The 15,381-nt window shown below is 40.5% G+C and overlaps 1 protein-coding gene across 1 annotated transcript in view; it reads left to right on the top strand.

Annotated features, from left to right (window-relative positions):
- The first annotated feature begins 872 nt into the window (after window positions 1-872).
- Window positions 873-15,381, top strand: part of LRFN2 (leucine rich repeat and fibronectin type III domain containing 2) — a 37,722-nt gene continuing 23,213 nt past the window's right edge. Inside the window, exon 1 of the mRNA XM_062573605.1 lies at window positions 873-2,245. Within this exon, the coding sequence (XP_062429589.1) occupies window positions 873-2,245 (1,373 nt within the window). The remainder of the gene's footprint in view (window positions 2,246-15,381) is intronic.

The raw sequence follows: 15,381 nt of genomic DNA on the forward strand, positions 1-15,381 counted from the left end.
AGGATAAGACAGAGGCTAGTGGATGTGGAAGAGAGCTCAGCTGTCACTACAAGAAGAAAGACTGCAGTATGAGAGCAAGAGGGTGTTGGAAGGCTTGCTGGAAGCCAAAAGCAGCACAGGTTTCTCCTACATCTCTTCTGTTGGGAGCTAGACAATGTTAACTTTACATCTTTCCATTTGTCATCTTTCTTGAGTACAGCATGAATCCAGGTGATGATTGTGCAAGTGATTTCTGTTTCCTACACTGTTTCTCATGAGTTTTATCATGGGTGGCAAATGAACTGTCTTGCCCCAGGACTGGTCAAATAATTACACGGTCATTACCAAGCACATTACTGAAGGATAAATATACAGTTATTTTTATCCATTAAACCAGCTCTTTCAACCCTAAGATTAATTCTACAGTATTATGCAGCAATATGTAATTACTATAAGACAGCTTTTACCCTCAAAGAGGCACCCATTACTCCAAATGAAATCTTGCAGGGTTAGTAAGCCATGCACTCTGGTGGTAGGATGTGTCTTCTTCCAGATAACCAATGTAAAATTATAAAATGGTAACTAGAGAATAGGTAGTTACAAGCACCTATTACCAGGCATAAATGCAAAGAATTCCTATCTCATTCAGATTTGGAACCAAAATCACATTTTTTTAAGACAGAAATCTATTATGTGGGGAAATGTTGTTATAACATTTAATCTTCCCATCCCAGAATGATGGATACTTTAGATAAAGCTCCTGAGAGGATGGACTGGGAAGTCTCTCTGTAGGTAGATGTCAGGTAAATCAAACAGGAATGGTAGCTAAACATAACTGCTAATATTCTTTGTAACTCTTTTCATTTCCTGCAGGTACTGTTGCGTGATTTACCATGGAAAAATTGCTCTGCAGCATCCTGGTGTTTGGAATGGCTGTCACAGTCAATGCTTGTCCTAAATACTGTGTTTGTCAGAATCTGTCTGAGTCACTGGGGACTTTGTGTCCCTCTAAGGGGCTCCTATTTGTACCACTAGACATAGACCGAAGGACTGTTGAACTCCGTCTTGGGGGCAATTTTATTATCAATATCAGCCGACAGGACTTTGCCAATATGTCCGGACTTGTTGACCTCACTTTGTCCAGAAACACCATCAGCTACATACAGCCCTACTCCTTCACTGACTTGGAGAGCCTTCGGTCTTTACATTTGGACAGCAACAGGCTGCCTGACATTGGAGAGGATATTTTGAGAGGCTTAATTAACCTTCAGCACTTGATTTTAAACAACAACCAGCTAAGCAGCATCTCTGATGAAGCCTTTGAGGACTTCTTGATGACACTGGAAGACTTAGACCTTTCCTACAATAATCTCCGCAGCATTCCCTGGGAATCTATCAGGAAGATGATAAACTTGCACCAGCTCAGTTTGGATCATAACCTGATAGATTATATTACAGAGGGGACATTTGCAGATCTTCAGAAATTGGCCCGACTGGATTTAACATCCAACAGACTTCAGAAGCTTCCCCCTGATCCTATATTTGCCAGGTCTCAAGTAATTCCATTAGCTGTTACCCCATTTTCGCCACCTTTGTCTCTCAGCTTTGGGGGCAATCCGCTGCACTGCAACTGCGAGCTACTGTGGTTAAGGCGACTTGACAGAGATGATGATATGGAAACTTGTGCCTCACCTCCAGGTCTAAAGGGAAAGTACTTCTGGTATGTACGGGAAGAAGAATTTGTTTGTGAGCCACCTCTTATTACCCAACATACTCACAAGTTGCTGGTTTTAGAAGGGCAAACTGCCACACTGAAATGCAAAGCCATTGGAGATCCCACCCCAGTCATTCACTGGGTAGCCCCTGATGACCGTCTCATTGGGAATTCTTCAAGGACAGCTGTCTACGACAATGGCACCCTAGATATCCTCATCACCACGTCCAAGGATTATGGGACTTTCACATGCATAGCAGCCAATGCTGCTGGAGAGTCGACCGCAACGATTGAGCTCTCAATTGTTCAGCTCCCTCATCTTAGCAATGGCACAGGCCGAGCAGCTCCACCGAAATCCAGGCTCTCAGACATCACCAGCTCCAGCAAGTCTAATCGAGGGGAAACAAAAGGTCCACCAGAAAGGGCTGTCTTGGTGTCGGATGTGACAACTACCTCAGCTTTGGTCAAGTGGACAGTGAGCAAGTCAGCTCCCCGGGTAAAAATGTATCAGCTGCAATATAATTGCTCGGATGATGAAGTCCTGATCTACAGGTAAACGCAATGGCTGGTTTGTCCTCTGATAATGGCAGAGAAAGTAAAATAGGATGTGACGTCTTTTATTTTTCATCATTGATTTGAATTTGAACTGATTTTTTTTTTACTTTTTGAGTAAAAAATTACAGTTGTCCGATAATTTTTTTTTTAATCTATCAGTCTACCAGTTGATGTTGGTCTGTCCATCACTTTTCTGTCCATTTCAAGTCATATATTATAAATATGTGCAGTATTCATTCTCTAACATCACCTGTTTTTGTTAACATTTCCCATTTAGAAAAAAGTTACTACTGTAGTTGATACCCTCCTTTACTAAGCTTGACAAAGTAAGCAAAATTTGACAGTTTAGAAGTTAGAAGTTACCATGCCCTCCTCCTGTAGTGTAGATTGAATCATATTACTGAGAGAAGTAGTGTGGGAGAAGTTTGTGCTGTCTATCCATAACACTGGCTCTAATTATTCGCTGGTTCAAGAATCAAGGTTGTTAGTAAGACATCTTTCACTTACATGAAAGAGCTTATTTCTTACTTCGCTAACATCAGCTTTACACAACTGTAATTGCTGACAACATTGGAGCATTTAGTGTCTTTTATCATATTAAATGCAAGAAGAGACAGATAATTTCAAAAGCAAGCTCTGAAAGTTCATTATGCTCCCCCAGTTCTACAAGTCTTTTGACTTTTGTTGATGTAAAACATTCTGCAATGAACCTAAGTCATGAAAAAGAAAGAAGTAATAAATTTTAGGAATTAAAAATAAGTAGGAAACTGCTTAACAGAAGAGGAAAATATAGTGTTATTGCTTTTTCCTTCTTTCTTGGAAAAATGATTGATGCACTATGCTAAAAATGAATCTCTAGAAACCACCCCTTCCTGCCTTCTTATTGCACAGATAGCAATACTGATATAGTGAACTAAAGTCTGCCTTTGGATATACATGAGCTACCAGCAGAAGTCAGAATCTCAGGTCAGATTAGAACCGAACACACAAATACGTTGCAAGCAACTTGAACCCAGTAAAGAAGAAATGAATCTGATGGAGGAATCATGGGATTTACATTTTAATTCCACTTTGAGCATGAAATCCTGGCCAAAACACAATCCATAGTTTTCTATGGTAGGGTTGTGGTTACTGTCTGTTGGCCTGCAAACTACTGTACCCTTCCCCTACTGCCTGCAGTGAGAGCTGATGCAGTTGCAAATCACACTAGTCACCTCCCTTGCCCAGGACAGGCATTCCTATTTTCTTCTTTACCTTATTGTGGCTTTCAGTATGCGGAAAAAGTCAAAATAAGACTCGGTGAAGGCTCATTTGAAATTTTTCACTCACCTTTCTCATAAAGTGAAATCGAATTTTAAATTTGTTTTCAGAACTGAATATTAAGTTGACATGGCCAAAATTTTGTGCCAGAAATACTTGTACCTCAGTCAGTTGAAGAGCAGAAATAATCGAGTGATTTATTTAGCTACTCCAAACTTTGACATTCTTTGCGAAAAGTAGAAGTATTGATAAGCAAGTATAAAGATTTTTTTAAAGGATGTTTACTCAAATACTGAAAAAAAAATTGAGGAAATTCAGTACTGTTCATTTCCTTTGCTTAATTATAAAAATATGTTGAAATAATTCAATTAACAGGTGGAAATTATTTGCCTTGCTCTGGCTAATGAACTGTAGAAGTGGTATATTAGCCTTGGAACTTGCAGTTTTGTGTAGTCAAGTAGAATGAAAGAATAAGATAAAACTAAGTAATGGTAGAATATTAGGAATAGGGTTAATGAAAATATGCTAGTGCTAGTTTTTCCTGAGGCAAAGCTCTTAGCAAAAACTCAACATTATTTGCTATCTTGAGCCTAGTATAAGTCTGAAGAAAAATATTTTGAAGGGTGTCAATAGTCATATGACACCATATACTGAATTTGGCCCCGTGAACAACAATATCCCTGCAACTGAACATAGAAACTTGTGCAGGCTGTCAGGTGTTGGAAGCGATCCTGTTTACTGAGGGTAGGATGGTTAGGGTAAATAAGCAACAAAAAAGAGATGACATATAATGTAGCAGCAGAAGAGGTGAAAACTAGATGCTGTTAGCAGAAATGAGAGGGAGGAAGATGCTGATTTGCCCTGCTCATCTGGAAGAATAAGTGCCAGTCAAGGTCTCAAGCAACCCTAAATTCTTATCCTGTACCCTCAGCCTCTCCCAGTGAGGCTTTGGGCACATTACTTCACTTAGTGGTGTCTTATTTTCCAGAAATACAGTGAGGACAGTGCTGTTTACATAAATTTCCCATAGGCACTTTGTGAGGATTCATTGACGATGTGTAGCTCATTTCATTCACAGCTCTCAAAAGCACTTCACAAAAGAACACAAATTTTATTTCCCCACATTTTGCACCAGGGAAAAGTGAAGCACAGGAAGATGAAGTGAATTGTCCAATATCTGAAGTTAATCAGTGGCACTTGCATGCATCAAAGCTGGCTCTTTACGACTTTCAGCCAGGGAACCACTCAGTCCCTTAGAGTTAATTAACTAAAACTGTTTTGCTTTAATTGGTCAGATGCATGTCACAGCAATGAGCATGTAGAAAAACCTAAGGGAACACAATTTTTTACAGTGCTTTGCTCTATGAAATGCTGTGTATGTGCTAAATGGGCTGGGATACTGCTTAGCTACTAAAATGATGGGCACTTAGTATAAGTTAAATCCTGACATACGTATGTCAGGACCGAGGCACATCCTGCCCTGCCTGTAAGAAATGTTGTACGCAGAAAAGACAAAAATTTGCTGTGTTCTTTCCTCAACTTTTTTTCATGAACATTGTACTCATGGTCAAAGTGTGAAAACAGCAGTCCTTCCTCCCCCCTACACACATCCTTTTGGTAATCATGTGTCTCCTGATCGTTATGTAGGACAGCAGGCCCATTCCTGCTTCCATTCCAGCTATGGGATTCTTCTTGCATGAGCTGTAGGTGGTGTGAAAGAGCTGCATGGGCGCGTTTGGGGCACGGGAGAAGGTGCAGGAGGAGACACAAAGGGAAGGGTTTTCATCTTGCGGGGGGGGGGGGGGGAGGGGGACACCTTGGTTTCCCGTGCATAACGTGGGGGTGACAGCGCTGCCTCGCCTCAGGGATAAACGGGTGAGAAAATACAATGGAAACAGGAGCCCATGTAAATGGATAGGGAGCCCGTTCCTCTGAAGTCATGGTGTGGTATGCAGTAACCGCGGTAGCCACGAGTGATTAAGATGGAACATTACTTAACTGCAATGTTTAAATTCAAGGAAACCGTCTGGGAACAGAGGCTTTCTTACGGGTAGAGTGCCCCGCACGATGTGGGACCGAATCTCAGTTTTGGCCATCAGGTATTTCTGTAGTACAGAAATCCACCACAATTTCAGAAGATGAATAAAAATGGAAGTGGTCTGTAGAACTTTCCCGGTCACACTGAGCCTACTGGCTGTATTTTGAATTAAAACAATGACGGAGCCACTTAAAAATGTGCATCTGAAATATGATGCAGCCACTAGATTTATGAGAGATTTAGACCTATTTTATTTTGCAGTATTTCATCCTAAGGGTGATAAAAAAACAACTCTACAAATTAAGAATTACTGTAGCACTGCAATCTCCCTAGCTTATAAATTCAGCACTGCAAAAAAATGCATTTTATATATTTCTGAAAGCTTATTTTTTCAATATATATTTTATGTAGCAGGCAGTTTAGGCATTAAAATATGAATAAATGACTCCACATCTCCAGCCTATTTAAACAATAGTGCTATGGATTTGATTACTTAAACAACATAATAATGATTTATGCAGCTTCTTTCACTGCCAGTGCTTTACAGATTGGCAGAACAGAGATCACCAGCCACTGCTATACAGTCACCTCTCAGTCAAGTATTAGCTGCAGTTTGGCAGTCAGGTGACAGTGCAAAAGCATCTTTTGGAAGAAGAATAACATACACACTTACAGATACTTTTTACAAGGTAGGATGTAATTAACTGAGTTTGAACTTCATCAGGGTGAAGTTTGAACATCAGGGTTAGATAAACATTCCTAACCATTCTTCTGTTCAGTTGCCTGCCAGTAAGAAATACTTTGTGACAAAGGTGCTGAAATCTTAGAAATATCTGAGATGTGTGAAGCTGTGCTCCCCAGCAGCAGCACCGCAATGAACGCCAGGCTGGGTCCATGCCTGTGCCTCGGAGAGGGATGCCACTGCCTAGATTGCTAATGCTTCTTGTAACAAAAGCTTCTTGTGTGGAGATCTGCCAACTAAAGACTGTGATCAGGGGAAGCCCTGTCCTGTCCATTCAGAGCAAATAATCTCAACAGTTTGATGCTGTAGTAAAACATGATCACATCATTTTCTCTTACTTTCTCTTGTTGGAGATAGATCTTTGATGATTTTAGAAAGGACAGATCAATTTATTCCGAAAGGCTTGAACATCTACACTCATGATATAGAGAACAGATTCATATAGATGAAGACTTGTTGGTGAATACCTTCAATTCTTCTACTTTTTTTCATTTCCATTCCTATCTCAAACTTTGTTAGTAATAAACTGTCTTCTGTGGGTCATGACTGGTGTGAAACCCACTCCTCAGCCTCAATAGGTGAAGCTGAGCTATTCCAATTACATTATATCCAGTATGCAAGCCTTGATTTGGTGAAAGCACTTTTATATTTAAACACTAGATAAAACAACCATTAGTAGAAAAGACTTTGATATGAAAACTTTAATCATCATGAATTAATCATTTATGTTTGACAGGTTGAGATAGCAACTGTATAAATATAAAATTGTGAAGTCACATTCCTGAATAGAAGCAAAATTCCTATAAGTAGGGCAGGAGAAAGTCTGAGTTGGACGTTTGGTACTTCAGGTCACCTGAAACTGGTTTGTAGCAATAGAATGCTTTTGCTTCTAGAGGATCCTCAGTGTGGGCAGACTTGCTGAAGGGCTTTAGACATAATGAAGAAGCTGCTTCACAAAAGCATATATTCTGGGACTGAGGATTTTGTTTTCTTCAGCTGAACTAATTTTCTTATCAGGCTTTTCTTTTTCTCTTGCCAGAAGAAGTATGGGGGAGGCTTTTTATTTGCTTTGTTTTGCCTTTTTTTTTCTTGTTGTTTTCATTATGCTTGTAGAGGAAGCCTTTGAGAAATAGAAAACAAAATACAGTGGAAATGGCAAAAATTACATGTATTGCCAGATGATGAAGTGAATATATGCAATTAGCCAAGATTTAAAGAAAAGACTTATAGTTTTGGATTGTTACTAAAGTGGTCCCAGATTGTTGTGACAAACTGTCAGCATCATGTTATGCTCATACAGCAGCTGATATGAAATGCATTGGTCAGAAGCAGTCCAGTCCATCACGAGCAGACACCAACCATGCAAACACTGCCTAAACAACTATTTTCTTGCTTGATAATCACTACAGAAAGACAAAATACTAAGTGGCCATTTAACTCTACAGGAGAAATTTACCTTTAGGTGAGTGCATGAGAAGTATGTGAGCATACATGAGCAGCAGCTTCCCACACAACAGCTTCCCACATTACTGCTTCCTACACAACAGCCACCGCTGGACTGCACATGCTACCGCTGCGGGAGTGCCCTTCGGAAATGAGCAGAGAAGAGGAAGGAAAACTCCAAGACAAGGACTGACAGGACAGCACTTTCTCTGGTTTGGCAGCGTTCCCTTTTCCTTTAAAGTTTAACAACTGTCTAATAACATTTAGTGAGGTATATGGAGAGTCTGTATGTTACAGCTCTACCCCTGAGCAGTGCCTCAGGAGCCAAATATAAAGGCAAAGAGCCTGATTCTTATCTCAACACCTGTCATGTTTCTCAGAAATAACCCCACCACAGTTTGAGATGTTACACAGGTGGAAATGGAATCAGAATCAGTTTCCAGTGCAAGACAGCTATACTCCTGTGTTATCTCTGCTGCTAATTATTTATTTAGCTCATCAAAGGCTCAGTATTCTTACTTGAGGGGAATTCAGGATGAGCTAATGCTTGCCCATAACATCTGTCACATCCCCTCTGTTAGCTGCTCTGAACCCAAATGCCAGGAGCTGTCCCCGCCTGTCATTGCAATAGAGAGTTACACATTTGATGCCAAAATGAACTACTGAAATAAGATTTTGATTAATCTCCAGGTGAGTCAACATTTTGATGTCTAAATGAAAATTTTTAACATATTCAAGTTCATACCATTCATGAATATTAACAAGCCAGTACACAGCTGCACAGTTGCCACTATCTTTCCTATTTTAAATATAGGACAAATTTATAGCAGTACACATGCTGCTCTGGGCAAAAAATATTGCCAAATTCTGACTGGTTAATAGTAACAACCTCTTACGTCATTCAGAGTCATGTAAAGCAATAATAGTTACTGTTGATAGCTACAAATGCTAACTAATTAAATGCTTGCTGAAAGCTTGACTTAAACCCCACAGAAATGAAGACAGTAACCACCATTGGTTCTTATGGGCTTTGGTTTGGCCTGAAAACCTTGTGTTTTGGGCTTATCATTATTCTCTAGAGAGGTAAATGGAGGATGAAGGAGGGTTTGCTCTAGTTAATTTAGTAAACCAGTTGAAGAAACAACACTGCCTACAGAATCACAGCTGGGAGTAGTCCTGTAGTAGCTTTTAGAGCATTTCTAATAAAGCCCTTCATCACATTTCAAAGGTGATAATTTCCCCTCTTAACATCATTATTTAGGGAAAACACAGCTTTCTCAGTGCTGTTACTTTTGTTAACTATGTGCAACAAATCTGCTTGAAGTGGGGAAGACACCTCCAATAGTGCCAGTCTTGGTTAGAGGTTTCATTGTAAGAGGCAACATGTACCCATACATTAGAAGTGTGGCTTCTCCTCAGAGGAGCCAACAGTGCAAACCACAAGGCTTGATTTTCTCCATGCTCTCTCTATGTGAGTTGCATTTAAGCATGCAAGATGCTCTTCTTGATGTCAGAGTTTTGCTTCTTCAGGTGATGCCAGAGACTGACCACTCTAATTCCTTCCTGGACTTGGACCATAGCTACAAATACCTAGGTCAATTTATGCATCATGGAAAAAGCATCAGTGATGACAGGTTCTGGCAATTATTCCCTGGCCCTTCTAAATCTACATCTGTGAACTTCCTCCCTCTCCTCACTTCACCCTACATTTTAACTGGGGCACAAAAAGCCCAGGTAATCTCTAGCCAGTCAGATTAAGAAATCTCCTTCAAGACTGGTGACCCACTAGTAAAAGTAGCAGCAGAACACTACCTGCTCAAAGAAGAGGATGATTTATTTTTTATCCACAGGTGAAAGATAAAAAAAAAAATAATAAATAAATAAATAACAAGCTTGAAAGCATATTATATTCCTAAAATTTGCCTTTCCCAGTTGAGATTGTTTTGCTCATCTCTGTTCCCGTTCACTCACATGCAGGCTTCAGGCACTGGGCTAGGTGAGGCAGGGTGCCTTGACAGCTCCTGTGTCCTGGACTGTCTGACCCAGAACCTTACGCAACTCCCCTCTTAAATCACAGGAAGCCTTTTTACCCCTTTCAAAGATGTCTTTCTTTTAGATTTCCAAGATCCTAAGGACTTGGAGGAGGGCAGCTAAAAATGATCAATCTGGGGGATGTACTCCTTCAGAGAAGGCTTCAGCTGCTCTTTCTGCAGCAGATTCCCTTTATTGTGTCTCAGGCACTGATCAGTTGAATTCTGGCTGATGGCATTGTTTGTGGGCTCATGTAAGATCTTATGCGTAATTTTTTGAGTAGGAATACTTATCAAACCCATGAGAGAGACATAAAGATATCCAGCATTCATAAGACTATCACAGGTATTTGCTTTATTCCTCACGTCTTCTACCTCAGAATGGAAAAAAGATGCAGTGAAAACAAAGCAGTCTGATGATGATGGGGATTTCTTAGCTTTCGATGAAGCTCCCAGAGGAATAACAAAAATAAAACTGTAGGAGAGTGTGTAGAGCTGCTCTATACAAAAGAGAAGATTTACAAGGACAGGAAACACAGCAAAGAGTGAAAACAAATAGGATCAGAAGCATCTTCATTGCCACCGTGACAATGAGAAAGTAGCCCAAGTATTATGTTCTTGAATGATGTTCAGAAATACATGTTTCTGAGAGACTTGTTGACTATCTGTCACCAAATACTTTCAGACTAACCCCATGGTGAGAGTACTGCCACAGACAAGATTTTGTCCCCTACCCTCTGCCCACAAGGAACGGTTTGGAAATGAGTTCATTCAGAGCTGAGTGATTAGACTCACTGCCCTGTGATGCCATCTTATCTCCAAGAGGGGAACACTGACCCTCCAAGTGAGGAAAGGCTTCCAAGCTAACAAAAAGCAGTATTTTGACTTTAATCTGTCTTTGAAAAGGAGAAAGAGAGGAGCAGTGTATTGTTGTTTGCTTTGTTTCACTACCAATAATTGACAGAAAATGCCACTTGTTGTACAGGTGAGCTTTGCTGTGAGTGGACACAACATTTCCCACACAAATCAAAACACTAAATGGTAGCTGCCAGCCAGCAGAAGGCTGCCTATTAGCCAAGGAGCAATCCTCCCTGTCTTAGGTATAATTAACTACAGGACCTTATCAAATTCTTATAGTAATAGCCTCCAGACAAACCTCAGTAAGAGACATGCCTTTCCACAGTGAGCTGGTACCCTTTAGTGCTGAGGGACATGCCATCGAGCATCCTCAGCCTATACCTACCTGACCAGGTATCTTCAGCACTTACTAGCTTATAATGTTGAACGTCTGCCTAATACAGCAGTCCAAATGGAAGCAGCTTGCATCTGACCAACTTAGGGGATACACAGAGTGTATCTCCTTTTGCTCTTGAGTCTACAGCTGCTCAGAAATAACAAGGGCAGGGAGAGGAGGGGAGGGAGAGAATAGCCCACAGTTACAAACAGCCGAAGCCAAGTGCCTTAATTTACTGCCATTGTTGCAGACTCACCTGTATAACTCCTTGTTCTAAATTTCCTGGTACACCCTCATGCTTGCATATCAGACTTTCAGTTTGTATGTTCAGATTATTACAGAAAGACAATGCCTTTCTCTACAGAGATTGTGCTAGTTAACCTTAACATACAATAGCATTGATACAGTTTGTTTCCTTGGAGAAATAACTTAAAATTCATCATTTGAAAAGTTTGCAACTGGAATAGATACAGCACTGGAAAAATGAAGAGTACACTAGACCAATTAAATGGTATAATAAGTCTTTAGTTTTTATAAGCCTGGTTATTTCTGCAATTGCCTATAATAAGCAGACTTTCTGAGCAAAATATATGCACTCTGAGTGAGGAAAATTTCTTTCAAATGATGAGTACAAGGTGAATGCAACATTTGTTTCTCATTTAAACCTACTCTAGGGCTTAATTAAGATAGCTCTGTCAAGTAGCCTTTGTGCTAATGCTCTGATCAGGGAAGAATGAGGGAGGATTTCATACAAGTTAAGAAGATTAAAACTTGAGGCAGTCTAGAAATCAGGTTCATATTCCATCTAATGTTCTGAGTAGTTGTAGGTCTTCAATGAAGGTTTGTACTACAAGGGAGTCATTTATTCTTTTTTTATTCTTAAAAAGATACAGTCAAAATGTAGCTTGAAGTTTCAATGGTTAAGAAGGAAAATGTGTGGTAATGTGTATCTTTGAAAACATGATATAGGTTATTCTATTGTCATGTTACCCTTTCCCCCCAAATGTATCATGTTTTACAGTCTAATAAAAGGGTAGTACAGGGGAGAATAATCTGTAACAGGGCCAAGCACAAAGGCTTCCAATCCTAATTGAGGATAACAGTCTGGTATTGACATCTAAAGAAATCTTTAGAGTATAATGCAATTGAGAAATGCCCATTTTTAAACTGAAATGCTCCAATTTTTACAGATGGAGAAAAAGCAGTCTAGACAGTGGGCAAATTCTACCCTATTGTAAGAACCCAACTGATGTCATTAGAGTCGCAGTGTGATTATGCTAGTTCCAGAGCATTTGACAAGAATCTCACAAAGTCCACTCCAGGAGAAGTGCCCAGAAGGGAAATGGGAATTGGCTTCAGCCTTTCACTGAGAGCTTTGCAGAGTGGAAGCACTTGTGTGCTATGACAACAAACTTGGCTACCCAGGGCACTAGGCAAGAGAGCCTAAGAAATACTTAGCCTAGGATACTCAGACGGGAAAGAGCTTTTATCCAGTAAGGGTTACAGCTGTGAATTAGGGTAGCATGAGCGTTCCTATATGCAACTCAGTAAGGCTGTACCATAACCCCTTCTCTGCTCAACCGTTCCTGCTTTACAGTTTAGTTTATTTGCACAGATGAGCAGCTTGAGTCAGCTAGCACTATGTGTGAATTTGTGCTGAATTTGCCCATCTGTCCTCCCTCCCCTTTCTCCTGCATTATTTTGAATTTGCCTAGATTTAAATTTTGTAATGTATTACCTCACAATTTATTTCATTTTGACAAGAAAACAAGTAAAAGAGCTGTTTGCTCAACCCAAAACCTTTCTTCTTATTATTGTTATATATTTATTTGTTTAATCAATTTGGATTATGGAACCAGTTCAAATACAGATATTCCAAACCCTGCTCTGAATTCTTCTTAGGGCTGGGATTGCACAGGCACTAGCTGCCCAATAGACATATGGGCAGATGACAGCCCAGAGGCACCCCACCAGCAGTTCTATCGTCTGGCAGATTGCCTCAAAGAGTCAGGCTTGATGAATCAGTCCTTCTGCTGGTGCTGGGCAGGAGGGGGAAGCCTGCTTCTCTTCTCCTGAAGCCTGTTGCAGAATAAGAAAGATACATCGCAGTGATTGCAGTGCTCTGAACCTCCCAGGACTTTGCACTTCAAAGTTGGGACAGTAGCATTCAAGTGAGTTTGAATCTTGCTAATCAGAGTATGTACAGGCAGAATTGCAGGTTGGGTATTCTGGGGCCAGGACAAGTCATGAGCTCAGTGTCTGCTCTTCCCTCCCCTGTGCACAGAGGGTCATGGCTTGAGAAGGCACAGGAGAGAGGAAGAGGAGTGAAGGTAGCTGGATTGAAACCAATCTGCCTCGCTGTGTCCTTTCCCTTTTGTACCAAGAAGAGAGCTAGGTGTCCAGCAGTGCTGCAGTAGCAGCACTCCTCCATCCTTTGTTCCTTGCAGCCTCCTCTGGTTGTTGTTTTGGGCACTATCTTGACCGTGCCCCTGCTCTGTGAGCAGACGGAAGGAGGAATGGTCACTGTCAATGGACACTGAGCATCTCCTGCCTTATGCCGGCTTGGGAGGCTGCTGTTACCCAGGCTGCTGGCTAAGCGGAGGGCAGCAGCAGAATGGGACAACAACTCCCTTGCATTCTCAATGGCACTAGTGATGTTGTGATCTCTCTGCATGAATGACCTGGAAGTACTTGAGGTAGAAACTTGACAACTATGCAATTTGCTTAGGGAGATGAGGCACATCAAAGACACAAGGCTATATATATGTCTAGTAGTTTAAATTCTATTTTATTTCTCAGGGGACGACACTCAACTCCTTTGGAAATGAAGGAGTGTTTGCAAGGGGAAAGAAAGATGGCATAAACACTGGGAGCAGGACTCGTGCCTGTGAAGAGTACCACCAAAAGCCTGAGGGAATGTAACAGTCCCTTTTCAGGTGCTCAGAACTGCACCTTCATACGACACCAGACTGGAGTGGGATTAAGAAGCGGGTAGAACTTGTGCTATACAAACTCTGACTAATGGAAGTGTCTGAGGGTTTAGCTTTTATTTTTGTTTCTGCTGAAACATAATATTGTTGTTTGTTTCACCTTTTCACTTTGTTTTCCCCATCTAGGCTCTCTCATAGTAGATAATTATATTGGCTGTGGTTTAATTAGCTAATTATGCTAGAGCTGGAGTATTTTTCAGAGTAAATCCTTTTATTTAGTTGGTCTTAAGCAGCTTCTGTTTGTTTCGTTTTTTCCTAGATTTTTCTGCATATTCCATTATGTGGCAGCACAGGTGTTTATAACTGGTTTTACTGGGGTTTACGAATGTGTTAGTTATCCGAGTAGAGTGAAAGAAACAGCACTCTGGAGGGCAGAGGTGGAATACTCCTGGGTGTAGCACAGTGACACAAAACTTCCTTCAAAAGCTCGTTGATATTTTGGCTACAGAGTAAAGAATAATAATGATAATACAGTTTTCTTTCAAAAGAGTGATTAGAACTTTCATATTAACATCTTTAAAAGATATATTTTATCTAGAAATTGCAAAGCTTTGGGGATTTTTCCATTGCATCTCCAAACAAAAATATTTCCCTTTTCCTGAGCAACATTAGTTCATCAGTATATAAATCTTACTCCTATTGCTAGCCCTACTGTAGACAAAGATTCAGCTCATCACTGAGTGGTGCCTGAGCTAGAGGTTACAGATGAATGGAATCAAAGATATGCCCTCATTGTATACCTAGGCTTCCTTGAAAAAGTTGAAAAATATAAGGAAGGATACAGAGAACTAGGCAAGGAGAGTTGTTCCTTGGCCTGATTAGTACATATAACACTAAGGTTTCTGTTGCTGTAAAGTGTGGAATTGTAACATTTTTTTTTTTTTTTAGTGATGCCTACCTGACACAAAGGCCTATAAATTCTTTTCAAAATCCATATCACCTTGTAGCGATGATTGCTAACCATACTCCCATATTCATTACTATTCTATAACTATCTATTCAAGATCACTTGACATTGTTCAACTATTGCAGGTTATAATGGGCAAAATCTTAGTAAGGCTGCTTTCCTTTTTCACTATCAGTGTGCCCACTTGGGCTTGTATAGTTTTCTTCTTCATTCTTTCTAGTCTCCCCTCAGCTGTGTCTAGGTCACAGTGAGAAATTCAGGGGGTTGTTAAAATGTCTGGGATCTTGTATTTAATATGAGCATGGCCAGAATCACAATTTTGCTCAGAGTGACCAAGCTGTGACCTTATAGCTGCATGGTGCTCAGAAATAGTTTGGGAGTCACTGCCATAGCAGGATTAGGTCCTGAGACCAGCAGTCAGGTTGTGGTGACACACAGGGTTCTTCTAGGTAATCCTGTAGTGGCATGCGGGAAGAAGTGAGCATTGCT

Source organism: Rhea pennata, chromosome 3 (genome assembly GCF_028389875.1).
Source record: "Rhea pennata isolate bPtePen1 chromosome 3, bPtePen1.pri, whole genome shotgun sequence".
Taxonomy (NCBI): Eukaryota; Metazoa; Chordata; class Aves; order Rheiformes; family Rheidae; genus Rhea; species Rhea pennata.